Consider the following 24,968-nt stretch of genomic DNA (forward strand, 5'->3'; position numbering starts at 1 on the left):
GGGTTCCCTCTGATCTATCTCCCCCCACCGGTGGGCCTCTCCCCACCCGCAGGTTCCAGCCCGTTGGCAAGCTGACTGGCCACATTGGCCCTGTGATGTGCCTGACGGTCACCCAGACCGCCAGCCAGCACGACCTGGTGGTGACGGGCTCCAAGGACCACTACGTTAAGGTACCTAAGAAGACCTCCCTCTGCGGCCTGGGGCAGAGGGTGGGGGGCATTCTCTGCGTTTCTTCTGCCTGCTCCCCCCACCCCGTCGCCTTGGGAATACTCATGAAATATAATGAGACTTCTGGGGATTTATGCTGAGGAAATCACCCCAAAGAAGCAAGCAGGTGTGTGCAGAAAGTAGATGGCAGCGATATTTTGTAAATGGTGAAGAATTTAAAACCACTAAATGTCCAAGGGTCGAATAGCAGTCACATAAATTAGGGAAAACCTGCTGAATGGGCTGCAGCGCACCTACTAAAATGATAAAATGAGAACAAAACACAAAGGATACAAAACAACACTAATTCCGTTTGCTCCCCGATTACATCATTGAAAGCTACATGTACACAGTCAGAAACTGGAAAGCGATAGAGAAGCAGAGGGTGGTCGGTGCTATGATGAATGTTTCTATTTAAAGTACAAGTAATATTTATTACAAAATAAAAGGAATTTAAAAGGAGGTTCATACTCCAAACCCACCTTTCTCCAGATCGGCTGCATGTTGAGCTGTGTTAATTTCAGCCAGTCTCCCCCTACCCCTTGCCCCAGTCCCCTTAGGAAGGGTCAAGACCCGAGCCTTCAGAGGCCTCTGTCCTTGGAAGAAGCAGTGTTCCTCCGGGACCCCTTTCCTGCTGGGGACACCTCTCTCCCCCAGGACAGTGGCTACTGCCCTGGGCCGGGCAAACTGGGTCTGTGGGCTCCTGGGGACCACAGTGCTGTGTGATAGCAGGGGGGTGGCCCTGGCCCTGGCCCTCCTCCCTCGGTCTCTACTGCCTCGGGCCCTCCCTACCAGCCTCTCCTCCTGCAGATGTTCGAGTTGGGCGAGTGTGTGACCGGCACCATTGGCCCCACCCACAACTTTGAGCCCCCGCACTATGATGGCATCGAGTGTCTTGCCATCCAGGGAGACATCCTCTTCAGTGGCTCCCGGGATAATGGCATCAAGAAATGGGACCTGGAACAGCAGGAGCTCATCCAGGTATGGAGGGTGGAAGGGAAGGGGGGGGGGGCGCTAGGGTGGGGCTGTTCCCCAGTCCAGGCAGGGCCTTGGGGACCCAGGGTCTTGGGCCAGAGCCTCCTCAGCTTTCCTGTTGTCCACCCTCTTCCCCTTTGTGTCCACTCCCCTGCCTCCCTGCAGCACCGCCCCCCCCCCCTCCATTTTCCCCATTACGCAGCGGCTTTCAGGAAAGGGGGCTGCTCTCAGCCGCTAGGTTTGACTCTAAAGCTGAGTCACCATGTTCCCTTTCCTGAGCATTTAACCCTGGGAGGGCTGAAGAGTTCTCCACCAGTGCAGGATCTTGGGTTTGTCCCGGGATGGGGGAGCACCAAAGGACCCATCTCTGGGCCCCTGCAATCCCTACTATGGGCCCGCCTGGCCTGCCTCCTGGACCAGTGATGCCTACCTGGGGACCTCAGAGGCAGAGGGGCTCCTGGTAGCTGTCCTTCGTGGCACAGGGTCCTCTGCTGGCTTCTGCCCACTCAGCACTGGCCCCAGCCCTCACTGGCGCTGTTCCTTCCGCAGCAAATCCCCAATGCACACAAGGACTGGGTGTGTGCCCTGGCCTTTGTCCCGGGCCGCCCCATGCTGCTGAGCGCCTGCCGCGCGGGCGTCATCAAGGTCTGGAACGTGGATAACTTCACGCCCATCGGAGAGATCAGGGGTCACGACAGCCCCATCAACGCCATCTGCACCAATGCCAAGCACATCTTCACTGCTTCCAGGTGCGTGCTGGGCAGAGAGGTCTGCTTTTGTTCCCCACCCCGGTCCCCGGTGTGGGCAGGGCAGGCTGGGGAGCCTCGGGCCCCCCTGCAGCTATCCTAACAGGCTCGGTTCTTGGAGCAGACCCCACAGCGCCTGCTAGCCTGTGCTGGCCTTCAAAGAGTGCCCAGCGGGGGCAGGGGAGCAGGAAGGTGCTGGGCCCCAGGTCAGGACTCACCCCCTTATCTGCAAGCCTTTCCTGCCCCTCACAGAGCAGCCCCCACCCTGCTGTCTTTACACCCCCCCTCCCCCATCCACGAATCTCAGACCACAGAGCAGGCCTGCCACCCCCTGGACTCGCCTCTCTCCCGCCCCAGCTCTGGTCCCCATCCAGGGGATGGCCAGGCCCTCTGTCCCACAGGGGAGCTCCTCAGAGGGGTCTCTTCTTTTTCCTTCTCGTCCGACCATGTCCCTTCTCTCCCCTCTTTCCCTCCCCATGTCCTCTTGCCTCTCCTCTCTGCCTCTCTGCCCCAACAGTGACTGCCGGGTAAAGGTGTGGAATTACGTCCCCGGACTCACCCCCTGCCTTCCTCGCCGGGTCCTGGCCATAAAGGGCCGAGCCACCACCCTGCCTTGACACTCCCCTCCCGTCTCCTCTCTCATTCCCCCCTCTTTCCTTTTCCCTCTCTTTCTCCACTTCGGTCTGAGCTGCTTCTCAACGGTATGAGATTATTTTACTCCTCCTCCCTACTCTCCCTTCACGCCCTGCCTGGCCTGGAGTGAATGCCCTGCCTGCCCCTCTTCCTCCCACCCTCCTCTTCCGAGCATGACCAGTGGGACAGACCCCCAGGAGAGGGGTGCCAGGTGGCAGCAGGCAGAGGGGGGAGCAGCCAGGCCTGGACAAAACAAAACAACACAACACCAACGAAAACCCGTGATGAGAATTCTGTTGGGGACGTTGAGAGCACAGGCCCTCTCCCTCTGCCCAGCAGCCACCCCTCCACCCCTGCAGTCCGCCCTCATCCTAAGCAATGCTTGCCCTTTGGCCCCAGCCACATTTGGGGAGTTTGGGGAATCTGGCTCATCCTTTGCTTTGGGGGTAGCCAGCCAGGCCCCCTTCGATCGCTGACCAGTCCCTCTCTGTCCTCCACCCCAGTGACCTGACGGTGAAGTTCTGGAGTGTTCGGCGGTTACCCGGTGGCCCACCCTAGGAGCACACAACAGTCCTCACCCTGGCTGTCTTTCAGAGGATGGCCCCCAGACCCTCGGCCCCCGGCAGCCTGGACAGCACAGAAGGGAAGCTGTGGCCTGACGGGGCCAACTGCCCTAGGGACAGAGGGTGTGGGCATCGGGTGTTGCCCCTCTCCTGTTATCCTTCCCCTCCCTTGACCTTCCTATGGGATACTATTCCCCCAGCCCCTGCCTCTTGGGGAGAGAGGGAGGTTGGGGGGGAATTTAAGCTGTGAAGCCAAAGGGCATTTTCCCTCTCATTTCTCTCCCTGCAGCCCCTCAGGCTCCCCTTGCCCTCCCTCTGGCCACATTTTCTCCTGCTGAGCTGGCCATGCCCTTCCTCAAGCCTCTGGCCCAGTGGTGGGGCCCCGTAGGGGAGGTGAAGCGTCTCCAGCCCCTGCTGCGCCCCCTCCGATGAACAGGCCTCCCCCTACCTCCCCTAATGCAGCCTCTGGAGCCACCGCACCTGCCTCTGAGCCCAAAATGATAGTCCTCAGGTAACCATGGAAACCAGGTGGAGGCAGCTGGGCCCTGCGGCTGACCCTTAGCCCCTTGGCCACCAACAGCCATTCCCAGATGACCCCAGCAATTCCTTGGGGTCCCTTTCCGACGGGGCCAAGGTTAGAGCTGCTAGAAAAAATTCCTTTGGGGAGATAGTCAGAAATACTTCAGCTATTTAATTTATTTTATTTTTATTTTTATTTTTTGCTGTTGCCTCCTGGAAACTGACTTGAAGTTTCTCCCCACATGTTCTTTCCCTCTGCTCTTGGGGGTCGGGACTCCCAAAGGGAATCCGCCCTACCAGCCCCTCCAGGACCACCTCCTCTGTTTGCGTTGCAGCTCGGGCCTGTCCCCAACATTGCCCCCAGGGACCATTCTAGTGCACCCCTGACCTCTAGGCCGCCTGATGCTTCAGTGCCTTCCTCCACCCCGGGGCCTGGCACCCATGCTGGGCAGCCTTACACCAGCCATGCCCGCGGCACCACATGTGTCTTTTCACTCGCGGGGTCTCATGCCCGCTGCCCCCCAAAGGCGGGGGAGCTCCACCCTACAGCCCAGGGCCAGGGGTCCCCCGTTCCCAATGTCCCGTGTGGGCCACGTAGGAAGCAGCTCAGAGGATTGTGTCTACCAGGAAGTGGCTTGGATGGTGAGGATGGCCCAGCCTCTTCCCCAGCTCACCTGTATTTTCACCCCGACTGGGCAGGAAGTCCTTCCAGCCTCTTTCTCTCTGGTTATTCAAGAGAGACATTTTCAAGCCTTAAAGCTGGCATGGGGCAAGAGGTCCTCCCCTTTAGATTAGCAGCAAAGAGGGGAATTCCTAGTTTCTTTTTGCCTTGGGGCTGTGGAGTCAAGGCTCCAAGGGTGTGGTTAAACCCGTGTTCCCGCGCCCCCTGTTGGGGCAGTTCTGAATTTACAGGACTGGGCCTTGGAAGGAGTCGCAGGACATCCCTCCATTCCTGGGCCCCAACCCGTCCACAGTGTTTTTCCAATGCTTAACTGGTCTTGTGCTTCCTGTCCTCAGTGAGGGGGCCAGGAGCCCCAACTCTGTTCTGAGATATGCAGTGACTTTTAGACTTTCCAGAGGTAGCTCTGTGTTTGTCCTCTGTGCCTCTCCCTATTTGCCCAGGGGATCGGAGCCCTCTCTGTGTGGTCCCCGGCGTGGGAGCGTGCCGGTGCACTGGGCAGAGGAGGCGGTCTTAGCTGTGAAAGGGAAAAACACCTGCGGGGGCCCGAGTCCCCAGCCCAGCCTCTGCCCTGTTCAGAGCTGCCCCCAGGACTAAGAAGGCTGTCCTGCTGTTAGTGGCCCCTGCTGGACACGCTGGTGGAGTCTGGGTCAGCTGAAGCACATACCCTTGAGTACTGGCCTCCTGGAGGAGCCGGGGACAGTCTGTCTTCAATGGCCGGAAATCCCTCCTCCTCCAGTCGTCACAGGGGTGCCCGGCAGCTCCCTCAGCCCCTTGGAAGTAAGCACCTCTCCCCCTCCCCAACCCTCTCTCCACCCGATCTGAAAGCTTCAACCTTGCAACCTGTAAGAAAGAATCTGTCTGCATGACTGTTTACAAACTGTAGAAACACAAAAGACTGCACTGTCCCCATGGGCCAGGGAGGCCCCAGCCTGGGGCGACTGTACTGTAGCTGCAAGGCCCGTTCTTGCGCCAGATACGACCTTACGGCCTGCGAGAGGTGCTCAGCGTCGTTGCCCGTTTCCTGCTGTTTCTGATGGCTCAGCTACCTCATGGCGGGCTGGCTCTGCTGTCCTGGCGAGTATCACTGATTCGAAACTTGAAGTCCCCCGGGAGCCCTGAGCCCTTCCAAAAGCTGTGCTCCAAGAGCATTGGAGTCTCTGCCTACTCCTTCAGGGATGTCCAAGGTACATAGTTAGGGGGCAGGCCCCCAACATCCGAAAGGTTGGAAGCACAAAACGGTTGTGATTTGAGCACAATAGCAAGGCTTGTGGCAGGTGGCCTGGGCAGACCCGAGTCCGGGAGGCTCACCCCAGCTTGGTTCTGTCCAAAGGTAGACTGGGTATGTCTGTGTCTGGAGGGGCCTGCCCTCACTCAGACCAGGCCTCGGCCCATGGCTTGTCCTGACTCTGGGCTCATCATACTGCTTCTTACTTTTCTTTGCCCATCTGCAGCCCTGAGTCTGGGCCAACGCCAGCCCAGCCACATCAGAATGCGTAGCTCCCTCACTCGACCCCACGCCCCAGATCTTTAAACGTCTGAGCCCGGACTGGGTGCCAGCCCTATTGAGCCTAAGGAGCCCAGAGCCACAGTGCCTGTCATGTAGGCCGAGCCCCCTCGAATGCTTTTGAAGCTGACCGCCTGTGGGCCTTCTCCGCACAGTCCTGCGCCGGGCTCTGTTCTCAGTATTAACCGGTTCGGTGTTTGCTTTCATCTGAGTGGCCGATTCGTCCACGACAGCCAGAATTCCCCAGGGGAGCCCCTGCAGCTGCCCTTGGAGATTGCCAAGGAAGAGGAAAGGCGCACCCAAGCCTTTGACGTGGTCACGGCGCCACCTTCAGCCCCTTGGGAGGGGACACGTGTGGATCTGGGAGTGGTCTCCGTGCCCACCCACCATCACGACAGCATCAACCGAGGACAACCCTTGGTTGTCTGGCCCTGCTGCCCGCCTGGGGCGGTGTCGCTTGGGCAGAGGGCAGCTTTAAAGCACAAAACCACCGTAGGGAAGACTGTTGCTGGGACTTTCTCACGCCACCCAGTGTGGTGGAGACGCAGGCAGGCCGCTGCTGTGAAGTCAGAAACGCCCTGCTCTCTTCCATCACGCGGACAATGCCGACTCTTGGGGGCATCCTCGGACGCAGCCTGGGCGGGGTGCAGGCACAGCCCCTGGCCTCTTCAGCGCCTGCCTGTGCCCGATGTGTTCACCATCGTGTTTGTCTGGACAGGGCCTGCCCTGCAAGAGCGGTGAGTCTCTTCCCGCCAAGTGGCCCAAATCTGTGGCATCTGTCCGCTTGCCATCCCAAACAGGAAACTGCTTACTGCTCTCTTAGCTTAGCACAGCCTCCTGGCCCGGCCTCAGGAGCCAGGGCTTGGCCACTGGCCCCACAGGCCTCCCCGGGCCTGGCCTTCCTCTCCTGGCTCCCAGATCCCTCACTGCCCTCTTATGTGCGAGGACAGAGTCTACAAGGAAAGTTCTGTTTTCTGTGGCATCTTTGTTCTATCCCCCACCCCCTACCCATCCCCGGCACTCAGATGAGCTCCCAACCCTTACCGTACCCCAGTCCAATTTTTTGAACCCTTGTCCCGAGAGCTTTGCAGGGAAGTGGGAACGACTCCAAGAAGAGCCAAGGGTCAGAGAAGACCCCTGAAGTGAATCAGGGCCCTGCCCTGCCCACCAGCTCTTTTCTAGTGATCACCCCCTGCCCAGGCTGCAGGGTTTCATTTGGCTCCGGCCCTCCTCGCTATGTGGCTAGCACAAGATGTATATATGTTTTGTACCTCTGCCGACGACTGTACATAGTGTATGAAAGTTATTTAAGCCTCATGCTGTACATTTCTGTTCCCAGACTGGATGTGTGTGTTCAAAGAAGTTGTCCTCAATAAAACCCAAATGACCATCATCTGTCGTGATGTGGCCCCCGAGAACTGCCCGCTTTTAAAATTTTTTTTTTTTCAATGTTTATTTATTTTTGGGACAGAGAGAGACAGAGCATGAACGGGGGAGGGGCAGAGAGAGAGGGAGACACAGAATCGGAAACAGGCTCCAGGCTCTGGGCCATCAGCCCACAGCCTGACGCGGGGCTCGAACTCCCGGACCGCGAGATCGTGACCTGGCTGAAGTCAGACGCTTAACCGACTGCGCCACCCAGGCGCCCCTGAACTGCCCGCTTTTAGCTGGCGGCCCTTCTCTGGGGTGGGAGGTCGGTGCTAGGCAGGTGGGGCAGGCCTCTGGGCGAGAATTCCCGGGCTGTGAGTGTGGGGCTTAATTAAAAAACGGTGTTGAGAGTGTTGCATTGCCTGCAGACTCCGTATGTTGTCTCTCCTGGGATGGGTACATTAGCTGCAAAGGGGGCACCAGCATTTAATGAGCACCCGCTGTACTCCAGGCACTATTTCGGGCATTTTTCCTTAGATCTTCGCTCCCCTGGGTGACAGGTAGTGTTCTCATTTTCCGAAATGGGAAAGTCTCCGAGAGGAAGTGACTTGTCCAGGATCTGAGCTAGGAAAGACAGCGCCAGGATTGGAACCCAGACCTTCCCGACCACAGCACCTGTTTTCCTTTCACGCACGCATCGAGTGCCTTTCCGAGAGCCCGGAGGCTGCCGTGCGTGACACCTACAAGACATCTTTCCTTCCCTTGCCACTTACGAAGGGACGACAAATATTCAAAGCTCGTATAAGAAAACAGCTCCGGGGCGCCTGGGTGGCGCAGTCGGTTAAGCGTCCGACTTCAGCCAGGTCACGATCTCGCGGTCTGTGAGTTCGAGCCCCGCGTCGGGCTCTGGGCTGATGGCTCAGAGCCTGGAGCCTGTTTCCTATTCTGTGTCTCCCTCTCTCTCTGCCCCTCCCCCGTTCATGCTCTGTCTCTCTCTGTCCCAAAAATAAATAAACGTTGAAAAAAAAAATTTAAAAAAAAAAAAAAAAAGAAAACAGCTCCACAGTGGTCTTGATTTTTGTTTCTAGATCAGTGCTTTTCAATTTTTAAAAACTAATATTCCCTTTTTTTCCTAAGGCCCTAAAATCCTGCCTCTGCCTATTAGCCTCATTATTTTCAACATAAAAAGAAGTGTGAGAAGATGCCAAGCAAACCTGTGATGGGCTCTTCCCCCCGGGAGATGCAGGGTCGCTGCTGTGCACCCGAGATACTCGCGTGCTTATAACTCCATGTATTCGCCCGTTACCACTGATTTTCAGGAGCCCAGGGCCCCCATATAATTTTAGATTGTGCTTCACTCGCTAAAATTATATGGCACCGGTGGCCCTATGTTCGCTCTGTGTGCAATTATCCAGTTTGCCAGGCTCAGTTCTCAAGAAAATATTTTTAATGCAAGTTTTATTGAGATATAATTCCCACACCATAAAACTCACCCTCTTTTCTGTTTGAGGCTAATGATTTTATTCTGGTTACTTCCATATTCCCTGTCAGTGCCTCGCGGCGACAGATGCCAAACAGGCCTTGAACGAGTGGGTGAGCCAGTGAACGAAGGAAGGGCAGAAGTGGCATATTTGGGAGCGCTGAGTTATGGAGTGTCATGAAATACCTTCCCCGAAGTTTTCCTTTGCTTAACGGTCACCTTCCCTTTCGATAACCACAGATCGTGCCACCAACTCCTGGAGATTCTGGCCCATCCCCTGGGCATGGTGGCCTCTGGGGGACGATCTGCATCTTCGTCACCAGCCAAGACTATTCTGAAAGCTTTACTTTCTGATTCTTGCATTGTGAAGACAATAGGGTCTCTCTCTGCTGTGTTTTCCGAATATAAAACCGAGTTTGTCCTGCCAACCTACACAGTCCGTGCTGCTTATCTAGACCTATGGCTGTTGACAGGTGATCCAGCCAGTGAGTTCTGTGGGTCCGTGGGAGGCAGAAGTTATCGTGGATTGGAGGTGGGAGGCTCCCTGAGGGGGGGCAGGGGGGGGTGGAGATCCACCCAAGAGGCTCCTGGTCCTCAGAAGGGTCTTGGCAAGCAAAAGGGGACCCCGAACCACAGAGGGGGACCCAGGTGGGCAGAGTTGCCCTGATTTCCCAAGGCCGTCCAGCAGGCACAGGAGCCTGGCCACCCTGGGAAGCAAGGGTAGCTTCTAAGGATGGTTGTTTTTGGCCGGCTGACCAAACCTTCCCCATGCCACCCTCCCTGCCCCACCCTCCCACCTGGTCTTGTCCCACCCTTGCTCCCCACAGGCCCTTCTTTTACAGAAGATCCCACCCTATGGGACAGAGCCCACTGTTGACTGTGGGAGGTGACAATTGGGTGTGGCCAGCTGCAAGCCTGGGGGGTGTGGGTGAAACCAGAAAATGGAGGCCCAGGAGCTGCTGAACTTGTCAGGAGCAGGGCCCTGGAACAGACTCCAACTGGTTCTACCTTGTGACTGTGCCGCTCCCCTCACCCTGCAGAGGCTTTGCCTCCAAAGGTGGCTTTTTCAAACTCAGGTCACCCTGTGTCTTGAAGATGCCAAAGCACTTAGGGGTAGGGAGGCAGGAACACCAGGTGAAGGGACATTGTTCTTTTATTCTTTTAATGTGCGATTTGGTTCCCTCCCCTGCCAAACTGTAACAGTAATATCTGCTTATTATAGAAAATTTGGAAAGGAGAGTGTGAAGCAGAGAAATACTATTTAGGATGTAATAGCACTTCTCAGAATTTGATAGGAGCCATCCATTGTCAGGCCTGGTGGCATCATCAAAGAGGGTTTTTTCCAACGCTCTCGATTTACAGATGAGAGGGACGGAGGCCCAGAGAAGCCAACAGAGTTGGCCCCAATCCTACCAGGACAGAGATGGCCTGATGGACTTCCATTACTTCCCCCATGTGGTCTCTTCCCATCGTGCCTGTTAACTTGGCTTGACCAACGTGAGGGGGTGACTTGGGGAGGGGGGGCATCAGAACAGTCTCTGAAGTGGGTCCCGTACAGACACACTTGACCCGATTGTGCTTCGGAGGTCAGGGAAGGGAACGTGAGTGTACCACTGTCTTGTGCTATTCTCTGCTCACCTCCGTCTATAAAAGGTGCAGCTGATAAGGCCCCCAGCATCAGCCGGCGGCTGCTGATGTGAGAACCAGAGACCAGGCCAAGGGTAGTACGTGAGAAGAGCCCTCTGGCCAACACAGACCTTTGTGTGGGCTTTAATGCTGCCTCCCTCTGAGGTTTGTTTGCAAGCAGACCCCAAGCGACTCCAGCGGCTGCACCGGGGCTGAGAGAATGCTATGAGGAGCATGGCCACCACTGAGAAGGAGGCCCGTCGGGGTGGAGAGGGTGAACGAGGGCAGAATGCCACATGTTCCTGGGGGCTTGGATGCAGGTGACAGTAGCTGAGCACTGCAGGACGAGAGCCTAGGAATCTGCTTCACTGTGGCCCGAGCTCCTTTCGAGTCAGAGCAGGTATGGCCAAGGGGGAGCCCACATTTTAGGACATTGGGTTACTGTCCTTGTGCCCAGAGCTTTGGGACCCGGCTGACTGGAGGTCAGGTGCAACAGGTGACGCCTGGCTCAGAGGTGGGAGTGGGCAATGGGGGGTTGGAGGTGGCATGGGAGCATCCAATGACCCTGTGTAAACCTAAAGATAAACTCCAGGGACTGTGAGACGGCGCTGGGTTAAGACGGATTCTAACAGGAGCCCCGGAAGATCGCGCTCACCCAGTTCAGCCCTGGGAGCGGGAGGAGGAAACATCCGGCTCTTTGCACAAATGGTGGCGGAGCTTCTGAGAGCCGGTCCTGAGTGTTGTCACCTGGGCTGTGGTTTGGGCTGCGCAAGGGGGCAGCCCCACTGGTGTTTTTATAGAGCCGCCCTGTTCCTGATGGGTAGTCTCCAAACTCTCTGATCTCCAGGGATATTTTATGAGCTGACTAATGCCCTTTAATAAATCACTGCCCTGCTTAAACCTGCCAGAGTGGACCCTGTGGCCTGCCGCTGGGAACCCTGCCCGGTGCAGCCGGAGCCTAGAATACCTCACGTGTCCCAGTATCACTTTCCTCCCACTTTGTGGTTCAGGCTGATGTTACAGGAACATCCCACGCTCCGGCCTCCGATCGCTGGGCTACGTGGGAGAGGGGCAGGAGGGGCGGGGCTGGGAGAGGCCAGCCTGCACCAGGTGTTCAGGCAGAGGAGACAGCTCACAATGAAGGGCTCTGCCCCAGAGAACCAACTGGAAAGGCCAGGAAACACTCCACAGAAATTCATGCGTCTTCCTTTTATTACAGAGGTCCTGCAGGGACACATACCCACTTCTAGGACAGGGCTCAGGAGCCTGGCCCCACTGTCACCATTGTCACAGTCTCGATCGCCCTGGCCAGGACCCAAGGACACAGGCTCAGGAGTAGGTCTTTCGTGGCCTCCTGCTGCAGAAGCAAGAGGTAGGGGGGTTGACCAGCAGCTTCTCCTTGGCTTCCAGGATGTAGAGGGTCTGAGCGGCGAGGCAGCTGACCATGGAGTCGGGGTCTTCCCGCATGTACTTTAGGGCTGTAACACAGAGACCGCTAAGGTGCTTGGAAAAAGTAATGCCATGGGGCTGGACACAAGGTCTGGACCCTGCCGGTGGGCTCACCAGGACGGCTGTGCAGAGAGGGGCAGCACAGGGGGATGGGAACCGGCAGCTTTTAAAATCCGAGAATTCCCGCTGGGAGGGAGTCCACACTGCTCAGTCACAAGCAGGATGCCATGCCCGCCCCGGGCTCAGGGAGCCGGCCACTTCTTGTCCTGCATCCACAACCAACCTATTTGGCCCCCTCCGCCACCCCCTCCTGCCCAGCTGTGCTGTCCTCTTTTCCAGAGAGTACCTCTGAGTGAAGTCCTCTGACTTCAAAGGACTTCGGGCAGTACCAGGGAACCCAGCGGTGGATGAGATATGGGACTCGAGAGAAACAAGGCAGAGGAAAAGAGAAGAGCATGGGGTGGGGGTGGGGGGTTGTGTCTCAGAGGGATGGGTGGAGAATACGTGGACCATAACTGGAGCGGTCCTGGGGGCTCCACAAGGGAGGGGCTGGAAACCCCTACGTCCCCCAAGTGAGAAAATCATCATCATCCAATGATGGCTCTTTTTATCAAGAGTTGAAGGAACTGGGGCGCCTGGGTGGCTCAGTCGGTCAAGCGTCCAGCTCTTGATTTCAGTTCAGGTCATGATCGGGTCCCGAGTTAGGTTCTGCACTGACAGCGTGGAGCCTGCTCGGGATTCTCTCTCTCCCCCTCTCTCTGCCCTTCCTCCCTGCTTGCCTGTCTCTCTCTCTCAAAATAAATAAACATAAAGAAGAAGGAGAAGGAGAAGAAGAAGAAGGAGAAGGAGAAGAAGAAGAAGAAGAAGAAGAAGAAGAAGAAGAAGAAGAAGAAGAAATGAAAGAGTTCAAGGAACTGTCCTGGCTGATGAATGGCCTGGAGTTCAATGCAGGTGCGGGTCAGTGAGTGGACATGAAGAGGAGGACGACTCTGGCCAATGCCCCAAAGCTAAACGCCTTTAAGATGAACCTACCTCAGGGGCGCCTGGGTGGTTTCAGTTGGTTAAGCGTCTGGCTTCAGCTCAGGTCATGATCTCATGGTTTGTGGGTTCGTGAGTTCGAGCCCCACATCGGGCTCTGTGCTGACAGCTCAGAGCCTGGAGCCTGCTTTGGATTCTGTGTCTCCCTCTCTCTCTGCCCCTCCCCCTCTCAGGCTCTGTCTCTTTCTCTCTCTCAAAAATGAATAAGCATCTAAAAAAATTTTTTGAAAGATGAGCCTACCTCTCCATTCTTTCCAGTGATCCTTTTCATGAACTATCTGCCCATTCTCCCTCATTTCTGAGACTTCCCCACCAACACCACTACCCTTAAAAGATGCAAGAAATAGCAAGCGGGTTGCTACTCACCTGTATATACTTCCTCAATTTCATTGGCCTCTTCCGCACCCAGGGTTTGGATGATCTGGCCTACAGGGGCACACACAGCACCTCAGGGGCCCCACAAAGACCCACAGGACCCTGGCTGCACCTGCTCTTTTGTCCCTTCCCAAAACGCACACTTCCTTTGGTCTATATTTCCCTCCCCCCTAACTGGCCTTGCCTGGACTTTTTCCGCAAGTAGAAATTATTTCCCCTTCTTCTGTCATCAGCGAACTGAGCTGGGGCAGGGGGAGGGTATCCCTCTGCACTAAAGACGCCTGTCCTTGGGGTGACACGAAGAAGTCCTCACCAGTCTCTGAGTTTTGTAACAGAGCAGCACCCACACCCTGACGTCCCGCCCCTTGGGAGCTTTGCTGGTCTGGCCTGGCCTGCCAGGACCTGGCCTGTTCCACTGGGAAAGGTCCTCAGGCTGTTTGAAGGAACTAGGACAAGGACACGGAAAGTGGTACCTGCAAATCGTACAGCTGTCTGGCGAATGGGGGCCTGCGGGCTCTTGAAGAGAGCCAAGCACTGCTTCAGAAACCAGAGGGCTCTGTTTCCCTCCTGCTTCAGCTGTAAGAACAGGAACTGCGTTAAGTAAGGAACTCATGGCCAGGTCTTCTGCCTGCCCCTCCCCCACCCTGACAATCTGGAGACATCTTCTCAGTGCCAAAGCCCATCACAGCATTCTAGCGGTGCCTGGATGGTTCAGAGCGTGCAACTCTTGATCTTGGGGTCATGAGTTTGAGCCTCCTGTTGGGTTTAGAGATTACTTTCAAAACATAAATAAATTATATTTTAAAAAGTTCTACATCTCCGTCCCCTCCCCCCCCCCCCCCCCCCCCCCCCCCCGGTTCCTGAAGTCTTGTTTCCTCTATGAAGCCTTCCTGGATTGATATGGGGATCGCTTTCCCTGTGGGAGGCGTGAAACCTGAATAGATTTACCCCAGTCTTTTGCTCGTGCATTTTTTTTTTTTTTCTCCTACTCCCAACCATAGAGGATTGAACTCAGTTGTTGCAATATTGTTTATTTACGGCTTGGCTTAAAATCTGCAATCTCACCGTCATCCACGTTAAGCTGCAACAGAAACAATCATGTAACAGAAACCTTTCTGTTTAAACACAGCCTAGCAGGGCCACATATAATTAAGTGTTTTAAGACCTTCCCCTGCCTAGGCATGCACCTACTTCTGCCTGCATCCAGACTCTCTCCCTTGAAGGTTCTGGGGGATGGACGTGTCCTGTCTTTTGCAAAGACCACGAACGGTAACCCCTTCCCCTGTGTGTCCTTCCTAGCGACTCTTCTCCTCCCCCTTTGCACTGGAGCCCCAGTTCCTAAATGGGAGGCTCTATCCATGGTGTGTCGGACTGTTTTGGTACAAAAACAAAAACAAAAACAAAAACAAACTTTTCTTCAAATAAAAATCCTAACTGGAAACCTAATATTCCGACCCAGCAGAAGAGGACCTGTTCTGGTCCAAGGTGGTGTGGGCGGAGCCCCACCCACTTCTCATCTTCCCCGGGTTCGAAGTTACCCTGAGAAACCCTTGGGTTCTCTGTGTGCTGGTCTCCGTCTACCCTCCCACTGATCGAGGTCTGGCTCCCATGGTCCCAATCCAACAGGCACATCCAGTCTTTATCTCCCTGGACTTGTGCTATTTGTCGCTACACTGTTAACCACTCACTGCTTTTCCTGAAACTATCTCCTTCCTAAGTGACCACCACCCTCCTCTCCTAGCCTGGTTTCCTTTCCTAGTCTCCTGCATGGGATCCTTGGAATTGATGCTTCCTGGGATCCCAGTATTGAACCATATGCTTCTCCCTCTATGCTATGTCCCTAGATGGGTGCAGCCAGGCTCGTGGTTGCAGCTCCTATCTACAATTCAGCTGTGTGCTCAGTGTCCACAAATCTGTATCTTTAGCACAGCTCTGTTCTCCAAGCCTCCGTGGTTCAGTGAGCGCATCTACTTCCAGTGGGATAGATCTCACAAGCTCTACAAACTCAACACGTGCCAAATCAAGCCACTCTTATCTTCGCCTCCACACCTGCTCTTCCCTCTGTATTCCTGACCTCAGTCCATGACACCAGCATCTGCTCGAGTCAGAAACCCAAGAGGTGACCTTTACCTTCACACACTCCACATCAGATAGCTCTCCAGCACCGGCCACTCACTCCATGTCTTTGTCTTCATGACCTCATCTTCTCTCCCTGGACCCTCTCAACTACAGACCCCAATCCTGTCCCTTGTGAACTTATCCTCCAATCTGCAACCAGGTGGTCTGTCTAAAACACGCAGCTATCTAACCATGTTATCCCCTTGCTTAGAGCAGTTCAGTGGCTCCCCATTGCCTACAGCATCAAATCCTGTTCCTTATTGTGCCCAAACCCCCACTACACGGTACAGCCCCGACTCCTGCTTCCTGCTTCCCATACCAAGCCCGCACACTGCCAGTTCATGAGCTAAATCCAGCTTGCAGATTTTTTCTTTCTTTTGCTCCACACGATGTTTTAAACACTGTAAATTATTTGCCAATAAAATGTAGTAAATATCACCTAAAGTCAGGATTTTCTGCTTGTCTTAAGAAAGTGGAAAATCTAGCAACACTAAACTCACTCTATGACATAGAATCATTTAGTTGGTTCTCAACCCTCTCAAATGGGGACTGTACTGTCCCCAGGGGAATTCAGAACTTGGGGGGGGGTGTTTTTGGTTGCCAAAATGATGAAAGGGGGTACACTAATTTCCAATTCCCCACTGCATATTTGTATCAAAGATCTGTTTCTAATTATCTGTGCCTAAAACCCAACCCTGTCTTTTATATAAACGCAGTATTTTTTCACAGTTCAGATCCACACCGGATTTCCCAGGGATGCACCTACAATATGAAGCAAAGAAAGACTATACTTCACTGCATGTAGATCTTCACCAAACATTGTCCCTCTCTTTGAAAGTCATGTCACCAACGACAGCACTTCTTATGGCATTTGAGTCCCCAGCACAACAGTCCGGTACCATTCTGCATTTGTAATAGGTCAAGTCACAGAGGTTCCACACGGAGGGACAAGGAGCCAACTCTTCATCGTGTCTTCCGGGGGAGTGAGGCCCAGACACTTACATATCCTTATGTTGTGTTATATCCTATCATGTCATGTAGTCGCATCATTTATGTTATACTGTGTTCCATACGTACACATTATTTCATTTAAAATTACTTTTTCCATTGGAGTTAGGGCATTATATCGATTTTGGAAATCCATATAGGTAGAGGGTATCACCTATGAACTTCGTTTTAGGATAGCAAGGGAGGCGTTACTGAGTACGTACTAGAACAAGGCTGTGCGGTGTCTGACCATTCTATGAGGCACTGCCTTTGCTGGACCCCAGGACCTTCGATTCTCCTCCAGGCCCACCCAGTCGGCTTCCCTCATTAATGTTCCCTGCACAGCCTTGTAGGCCTTTGAGTTTTCTGCCCCTGCTCTCATTATTCCAAGTCCCTGATAGCCGCCCCGCAGACCAGGCTCCTCTAACCTTATTTCCCAGGATCAAATTATATAAGGCGACATATGCAAACTCCCCGGAACAGAGTGAGTGCTTTGCTCCACATCCCTGTGTATGGCAGCACTTTGGCCCGCACTACTGATTGCTTCTCTTTGCCTACGTGAGATCCTGCTTTCCATTTCCCCCTCTTCCCAGATGACACCTCCTCCAGGAAGCCTTCAACTCCCAGACTGGGCTGGGCACCTCTCCTTTGTACTATGAAGTACCTTCCTCTCTTTTAGCCCTCACCACTGAAATCGTCCAGTGGTGTGCCTAGCTCCCCAACTTCGATAAGGAGCAATTGGAGGAGGGCGGGAACCAGGTTTAGGTGCTGGGCTCAACTAGATGCTCCGTGGGCATCTCATTGTTGAACTACAGCTGCTGCAAATCCCAGACGCCTCAGGGAACAGCGCAGACTCTCTGGCCACCCCGCAGCCACAGAAGGGTGAGTAAGCTGCCGCCTTACCAGGGCTCTGAGGATAGTCCACACGTCTTTCTCGGCAAATATCGCTTTGAGTCTCGACCAGCCCAGTATGGTGGCCGTGTGGCAGAGGGCAGGCCGGCAGATCTGGAGGGACAGGAAGGCGCCGCGTGAGGAGTTACGGGGGTGGGGCTGGGAGGGGACACGGAGGGACACAAAGAGGGGAGACAAACAGCAGTGAGCCCAGCCCCGGAGGGATGGAAGTCTCCAGTGAACCCAGAGGGACCCAGGGGTGAGGAGGAAGGCCGGGTCTTCTAGAAAGTTTGGCTTTGCTTACACCTGTTTCCCACTAACGAGCAGGTCAAAACATGTGGTTGCAATGATTCTCCCAGTTGCTATGGTGCTGCCCCGAGAGCCGGCACAATGAACCTGTCCACCTCCTAGCCTCATGCACCCACCACACGGCTTCCCACCCCCCCCAAAATAGTCTCTCTGAAACAGATCTCCCCAAGTGTTGATCCCTCCACTGGCGTGGTCGCTCCTCTGAGTCAGGGTGGGTGCTGTCAGAACTGGGTTCCCTGGGAGGGGCTCCACCCCACAAAGGTAATATCCCAACGTCATCGCTGGTTCCAGCAGCTTCGTCACATGTGCCCATCAGGGGCCTCGCCCTGGCAAAGTAGCCCCATTTGGAAACTCAGCGTCCTGTTACCAACCGCATCAGCCACTTTGCAGCTTTCCCCAGCAGCAGCCCACAGCCCTGGCCCCCCAGAACACGGGCCAGTTCCGGGCTCGCTCTGTCCCGCCCACCATGCTACCTCACGGGAGCCTCTCTGCTCAGGGAGGCCCCTCTCAGTTCAGCGCGAAGGAGTGTGCGGGGAACAGCGTGGAGGGAAGGCCGCTGACGCCAAGGGCAGAGAACCAGGGGGAAGCCCTGTGCCTGACGGTAGGATTTTCCTCCCTGGAGTCTTTACACCCACTTCACATCCCACTGTGTGCTGCGGGCCAGCTGGAGAGAGCCAGGAGCTGGAGAAAACCCCGGCGCAAGCATCTGGTCACATCGGGCCTCTCACTGCAACTCTCCAAGGTCAGAGACAAAGCAACTCCTTCAGCAGCACCTTCCAATCTTGCTACAGCCCCTTCCTTAGCATCTAACACCTGTTAGCATTTACCGCCTGTGACAACTGGAGATGGAAGACCAGGCTCCGTGGCCTGGCCCTCTCACCTGAGCCACGTTGACATTCGCATCCTCCAGGTGGAGCACAAGGAGGACTATCAAGTTGAGGACCTGGTGCTTCAAGGGGAAGACAAGCACTGTCCTCTTGACCTTGGCCAAGAGAGCCCCGTAGATCTCAAAGGCCATCAAGCGCAGATGCTCTGACTCCTGGGTGAGAAGACACACACGTTCACCCACCTCTGTTCACTCACCACCTCTGTTCACCCAGGAGGGACAGGTGGCCCCCGAGCTCGCCCCTCCCACCACATGCCCCTATGCACCCTCCTGTCTCCCCAGGGATCTGCTTTGACTGTGCAGCATCCTGATCCTCCCCTGTCACTGCCGTCTGCTCTTGCTGCTATTCACCCCTTTTACAGCCATTACCCAAGAGGACGTACACAATCAGACCATTACAGAATGGCCTCGCAGAAAGGCCAGAAGGGCCTTTCAAGATAATTCTGCCCAACTCCCTTGGACGCCCAGAGATGGGAAATGGCCCCCCAAAGGGCTTCACCTCCTCAAAGAGGGGCCCCAGTATGAAGGTGAGCTGAGTAAGGAATGAGGAGGAATGCTTCCAGGTGAGGTGCTCGACGAGACACTTGAGCACCGTGAAAGTCTCCATCACAATGTCATCGTCCAGCGAGTAGCAGCAGCCCAGCACGTAGGGCTCCAGGATGCGGAACTGTTGCACCTGCCGAGGGAGAGCTGCTCAGGAAACGAGGAGTCAGAACAATTCCTGCTACATCAAGGGACTCGCATTTCCACTCAGGCTGACCCACAAGAGCCAGTGCTGACGTGCTCTGGGACTGGGACCGGGCCGGTAAAGGGGCGGCAGTCCTTTGTCCTCATGGAAAAAGGGGAGAAGGCAGAGGAGACCCTTCTTCCCACTAGGCCCATAAGCACCCATCTCCATGGCCTTTATCATCCCTGGTGATGACATCTCCAGGACACCAGGATGGTCTGGGATCTTGGAATTGGCTTGGTCTCTACCCAGAAATGACCCATGGAAAACCCTTCTCTTTCCTTTCCTAGAAGAGAGAAAGCATGAATGGCTCAGGTCCTTGACCCCTGTATTCAGTGGCCTGGCTTCATGAGGGTTCTCTCTGTCTGACCCTGAGAGTTTGGTCCACCCTCTATGTAATGACACACCGGACCTCTGGACCTCTCTATTGCTTCCCCGGGTGCCATCTCTTGAGAGCATGCCCTTGGCCTCTGCCTCATCTCACCATGTTCCCGTGCTTTGCGAAGGTCTCCACCACCCGCAGCAAGAGCTTTACTATGGCCGGCTCCTCACACTGGAACCAGTTTGCCAGGATGTGCACAGTGACTTCATCCACAGTGGCTGCCACATCTGGGCACCGAAGCAGCTGCAAAAGGAGACCAAGAAAGACTGGAATGGTGGGCAAGGAGAACAAAAATCTCCAGTGATTTTTTTGAATCTGGGTTCCTATTATTCATAAAGAAATGTTCTTAAGGATTTGGAAAGACAGGTAAAGAAGCCAAAGCTTAGTTGAAAGGTAACATCGCACTCCATGTGAGAAGGCATTCACCCATTCTGCAGGTTTTCCCTTAGGCATCTTTGATGAGGGGAGCTGTTGGGGATAAAGTAAGAAGTGTACCCGTGTGTGTGTGTGTGTGTGTGTGTGTATGCGTGCGTGCATGTGTGTGTGATTATTTGAGCACGGAGAAAAATATGGAAGGATACATATTTGGTTGCTTGCATATGAAATACTCAGGAAACGAAGAGGCGGCATGTAAAACTGATATAGCAGAAGGGAGGAGGCAAGATGGGAAAGAACAGGGGCACCTCGGTGGCTCAGTCGGTTAAGCATCCGCCCTTGGCTCAGATCATGATCTCGTGGTTTGTGAGTTCAAGCCCTGCGTCAGGCTCTGTGCTGAGAGCTTAGAACCTGGAGCCTGCTTCGGATTCTGTGTCTCTCTCTCTCTGCCCCTCCCCTGCTCATGCTCTGTGTCCCTCTGTCTCTCAATAATGAGTAAACATTTAAAAATTGGGAAAGAACAAAAAGGCTACAATAAAAAAATAGCATGCATGACTTCCTTTGTATATTTATGTAAAATTATATGGGTCTATACGTTATTTGAAATAGAATTTTAAAAGACAAAATCCAATCAGATACATTTAAACGAGAGGAACTTGCTTTTGTGTGTATGCACGCATGCACAAATGTATGTGTATCTGTGTTCACAGTGTGATCCTACTGGCAAAAAAAGTTGTCATGGACAGCGCAGTCTTTGGCAGGCTGCCAGGCAGACTCACCTAATTTACTTACTACCTGAGCAAATTTCTTAAATTCTCTGAGTTTCAGTTTCATCCTCTACAAAATAGAGATAATAACACCTTTTTCACAGACTTACAATGAAATCATAATAACTGAGGTCTCCCCTGTTCCCTAAGTACCGTGACGACAAGTACACAGCCCTGTTTTCAATGTTTCTACTTAACGATCCTCCCAGGGAAATGGCCGAGGGTAACAAAACAAACAAGGGCGTTGCAAAAGGCTGTGAAATATTAGAAAGCTTTCACAGCTGTGGTCTCTTGTTTATAGAGTTTGATCAGCTTTTTTAGCCGGTACATCAAATCCTGTTCTCCACCTTTTTTTTTTTTTTTTAGTTTATTTATTTATTTAGAGAGAGACACAGCGGGAGTGGGGGAGGGGCAGAGATCCAGGGAGACAGGATCCCAAGCAGGCTCCCTGCTGTCAGCATAGAGCCTGATGCAGGGCTCGAACTCACGAAACCGTGAGATCATGACCTGAGCCAAAACCAAGAGTCGGATTCTTAACCGACTGAGAGCCACCAGGTGCCCCGGTTCCCCACTTCAAAACTGGGTCTCTGTTTAAATGCCCAAGAGTGAGTTTCACCTAGCTCCTTACTCAGGGGCAGTTGGGAGCCTTCTCCCCAGCCTCCCTCCCCTCTTCTCAGCCCGAAATTCCAGTAAGGGTGGCAGGTGAATAACTGCCATTCACGCGTCCGCTTGTTTAGTTGGGTGTTGTGTATTTGGGGGAACTTCTCGAGTGGTTCTCAATACTGTATTTCTAGAATAGAGCTTTAAATTCGGGAACTTCTAAAATAAACCAATGCCTGGACTTCATCCCAGAGCACTTCAAACAGAATATCAAGGCAGGGAGTTAAGACGAGGGAGTGGAGTTGTGGTTTGGCATTAGCCTTTTTAAAGCTCTCCAGAGGATTCTAACATGCAGCCGGAGGTCAGAACGACTGCTCTTCAGAGAGTGCCGTCCACCTTCCGGTGTCCCACCCAGGCTTGCACCTCGTACTGTTCCTCAAAGCTGGGGCCAAGGACCACCTGTACTGCATCAACCCTGGGAGTGTTGACAGAAAACTAAGACTTCCAGGCCTTACTCCAGAGCCACCGAACCCAGGTCTCTGGGGATGCGGCCCAGGAATCTGCATTTAAACAGCTTCCCTAGTGACATGAGGTCCACTAATATTGGACACCCACTGAGCTAAGGCATTCTCTTCCATGCAGAGTTCTGCACCTTGCATGAACATTCCCACATCCCCACATCCCTAGCAAGAGTTCTGCCAACATGACATACATCCTTGAATGCATATATCAGCACTCCTGCCACCGTGCACATATCAGCTCATGGCAGTGGGCACCTTCCAGCAGGACAATGTCCCCCAACCTAAGTAAGGACACATTATGACACACTAGGAGAACATCTGCTTATATTCCAGTATTAGCACTGTATTATCTTCAGTTATGTTGAAATGTAATCCTGCTCCTGTAAAAAAAAAAAAAAAAAAAAAAGCCAGGTGGCTTGAATTTTAAAAGGAGCCTATTTAAAAATATTGTGAGCCAGAAATCCCAAAACCTTCCCCAAACACTGCTGGCGGAAGTGCGATTTGGCCCAACTTTACTGGAAAGTAATTTGGCATTCATGCCAAAATCATAGAAGACATTCGTATTTTCTGAGCCAACACTTGTACTTATATTCAATATTTAAAGAAGTAATCTAGACTATGGGCAGAATCTTTTGCACAGAGATGTCCATTACAGTAATACTTATAATAGTATAAAATTAGAAACAAAATGTCCAATAAATTATAGAACAGCTTTGTGATGAAATATTACATCACCATTAAATTCTGGTTTGAGGAATGCCTGGGTGGCTCAGTCCGTTAAGCGTCCGGGTCTTGATCTTGGCTCAGGTCATGACCTTGGGGTCGGTGAGATGGAGCCCTGAGTCAGGATTCTCTCTCTCCCTCTCTCTCTGCCCCTCCCCTGCTCACATGCATGCACATTCTCTCTCTCTCTCAAAAATAAAATAAAATTTGTTTGAAGATGCTTGAAGAGAGCAGGATACAGAATATTAATAGGAAATGATGTCAACCCTGATAAAGAAACACACACATGGGAACACACACACATACCCCCCTCCATTCAGGCCAAAACCTGAAAGTGCTTTCCCCTGGGTATTGTGATTAGTAAGGGCTTTATAATTTTTTGACTTAGTTTTCATATTTTCTAAATTTTCTATACCTTTTTTCTGTCAAATGGCTGGAACATACTGACTCAATCAGCGGTGCTTAGCAAAAATTAGGCTTTTTCCTTAATGTTTATGTATTTTTTTCATTTTTAAATGTTTATTTATTATTTTGAGAGACACAAAGAGGCAGAGCTCAAGCAGGGGAGGGGCAGAGTGAGAGGGAGACACAGAATCTGAAGCAGGCTCCAGGCTCTGAGCTGTCAGCACAGAGCCCGACGCAGGGCTCGAACTCACAAACCATGAGATCATGACCTGAGTTGAAGTCGGATGCTTAACTGACTGAGCCACCCAGGTGCCCCTTTATGTATTTTTGAGGGATGGGGGCAGAGAGAGCAATAATCCCAAGCAGGGTCCGCACTGTCAGCATAGAGCCCGACGCGGGGCTCAAGCCCACGAACTGTGAGATCAAGACCTGACCTGAAACCAAGAGTCGGATGCTTAACAGATTGAGCCACCCTGGCACCCCACAAAATTTTAGAAGACTGATGAGAGCTGAGGTGGCTGAAGGAAAGAGCTATGTTTTCCCATGAAGTTGGGACAGAGTTGAGTTGCCTTAAGATTCAAGGAGGAATCACACCACATACATTCAAAGCCTGTGACTCAAGGTAACCTTACCGTCGTAAACAATGTCCCTCAACCCTTCTGTGAGACAGGGAGCCACAGGAAATTAGGCCTCCTCCTCCTCCACTGGCCATCCCTGGAGGTGTCCCCTGGGACACCTCTGCTTTCCAGAGGAACTACCCTCACCTGCCCGCCTCCCACCAAGGACTGCTCACTTCAGTCAAGAACATGAAGGCCGTTAAGCGATTTTTGTGGTCTCGTTCTTGGAGAATCCTGATGAGGAAGCTGAAGATGGGGCGGTTGTGCCAACAGTTCTTGATGACCATGGCCCTGCCGAGGAGAGCGGAACGCTCAGGATCGGGCCCGGGCCCCAAGAGAGAGCCAACAGGATGGCACAGACCTACCTGGCCAGTAGAGTGACACCCTCGTAGTGTCCTTCAGGACTGGTGAGCAGCTCCCAGCCTCCAAGTTTCTGAATGTAAGACACATAGTCCCCATACCCGGTACTTCGCATCAGCATCTTCAGGGCCTCCACGGAGGAACTGTGGAGGGGGGGGGGGGCGCAGAAAGCAGACAGGAAGCCATCCCCCACCATCTGGGCTCCTCTCCCATCTACAGGAGCCTCCCTTAGAACAGTGAACTGATAGAGGTGGGGCAGCCTGTAGAGACAGACCCAGGCTAACATTTTACAAATGAGAACCGAGGCCGAGAGAGATGCGGGGTTCCCACGGTGCTGCAGGAAGCCAGCAGAAGGGTAGAGAGTGGAGTGCAGGTGCACTTCTTATCCATTATACTGATTTTATTTTGGAACAGAATCTCTGTGTCAGGCCAGTGAGTCAGAAGGAGAGAGTCCTCTCTAAAAAGTCCAGTAAGACTTGTGGAAATGATGTGTGGGGAGCACACCCAGTGCCCTGCCCAGGAGGTGCAAGAAGGGTGTCCAGAACCAGCAGCCTGGGACCAGGCCAGGCAAGTGGCAGGGGGATACCTGGACACACATGGGAGCTGAGCAGATGGGCCCTGGGGCACAGTGGCTAGAACTCTGGCCCAGAGGCCAAGGATACCTGACAGGGTCCATCCGTTCGGTTGCATGCTGCTGATCCTGAAAGTCAGTGTCCCCTTCAACCACGAGAAAGGAGATCTGGAACAACAGGGCCATACACAGGGAGGGGAAGAAGGTCTGCACCTCCGTCCGCCGACTCGGTTCCAGAAGGAGCTCCTGAATGGCCCTGGTGGCCTGTGGGTGGGGAGGAGAGCAGGGGCATTATCATTTTATATTCCAACTCTTGCGTCCTGTCATCATGAAATCCCTGCCCATAACCTATCACCATGAAGGGCTGGCCCCGAAAAGCCCATACTGCCAGGGCAGGTCAAGACTAAATTAGTGTGATCCAAGAAAATAAAGGGCAATTTCCAGAATGTTACTACTTTAAAGTGCTCTCATCATCGTGGTGGCTGTTTCATTCTCTTATCATCCTTGAGAGTTAAGGAGGGGTTGGGGGGGGGGGGTGTGTCTTACCTAAGCTCACCGGGGGAG

General features: G+C 53.5%; 2 protein-coding genes and 1 long non-coding RNA gene across 7 annotated transcripts in view; 2 read left to right on the forward strand and 1 right to left on the reverse strand.

Annotated features, from left to right (window-relative positions):
* KIF21B (kinesin family member 21B) overlaps nucleotides 1–7,222 on the forward strand; it is a 50,160-nt gene extending 42,938 nt beyond the window's left edge. For 2 of the 5 annotated variants that reach the window (XM_086694288.1, XM_086694290.1), the window contains 6 exons: nucleotides 53–170; nucleotides 1,018–1,188; nucleotides 1,732–1,931; nucleotides 2,446–2,629; nucleotides 3,065–5,509; nucleotides 5,777–7,222. In XM_086694288.1, coding sequence (XP_086550414.1) covers nucleotides 53–170; nucleotides 1,018–1,188; nucleotides 1,732–1,931; nucleotides 2,446–2,545 — 589 coding nt within the window. In that variant the 3' untranslated portion in view covers nucleotides 2,546–2,629; nucleotides 3,065–5,509; nucleotides 5,777–7,222. The remainder of the gene's footprint in view (nucleotides 1–52; nucleotides 171–1,017; nucleotides 1,189–1,731; nucleotides 1,932–2,445; nucleotides 2,630–3,064; nucleotides 5,510–5,776) is intronic. The other 3 variants (XM_086694291.1, XM_086694292.1, XM_086694289.1) reach the window with 2 other exon arrangements.
* Nucleotides 7,223–11,497: 4,275 nt separating this feature from the next.
* The window catches only part of LOC147572547 (maestro heat-like repeat-containing protein family member 7), a 30,314-nt gene continuing 16,843 nt past the window's right edge, over nucleotides 11,498–24,968 (reverse strand). Inside the window, exons 13-22 of the mRNA XM_086693269.1 lie at nucleotides 24,496–24,668; nucleotides 23,839–23,976; nucleotides 23,650–23,764; nucleotides 19,568–19,708; nucleotides 18,856–19,032; nucleotides 18,351–18,509; nucleotides 17,174–17,275; nucleotides 13,639–13,741; nucleotides 13,157–13,216; nucleotides 11,498–11,781 (exon numbers count right to left, since the gene is read on the reverse strand). Of these exons, the coding sequence (XP_086549395.1) occupies nucleotides 11,633–11,781; nucleotides 13,157–13,216; nucleotides 13,639–13,741; nucleotides 17,174–17,275; nucleotides 18,351–18,509; nucleotides 18,856–19,032; nucleotides 19,568–19,708; nucleotides 23,650–23,764; nucleotides 23,839–23,976; nucleotides 24,496–24,668 (1,317 nt within the window). The 3' untranslated portion in view covers nucleotides 11,498–11,632. The remainder of the gene's footprint in view (nucleotides 11,782–13,156; nucleotides 13,217–13,638; nucleotides 13,742–17,173; nucleotides 17,276–18,350; nucleotides 18,510–18,855; nucleotides 19,033–19,567; nucleotides 19,709–23,649; nucleotides 23,765–23,838; nucleotides 23,977–24,495; nucleotides 24,669–24,968) is intronic.
* On the forward strand, nucleotides 11,590–13,979 carry LOC147572548 (uncharacterized). The gene is made up of 2 exons (XR_015245788.1): nucleotides 11,590–11,675; nucleotides 12,092–13,979. It is a non-coding gene; the product is annotated as an uncharacterized LOC147572548 (long non-coding RNA).

Source organism: Puma concolor, chromosome E4 (genome assembly GCF_028749965.1).
Source record: "Puma concolor isolate L17-30 chromosome E4, mPumCon1.1.hap2, whole genome shotgun sequence".
In the NCBI taxonomy this organism is placed as follows: Eukaryota; Metazoa; Chordata; class Mammalia; order Carnivora; family Felidae; genus Puma; species Puma concolor.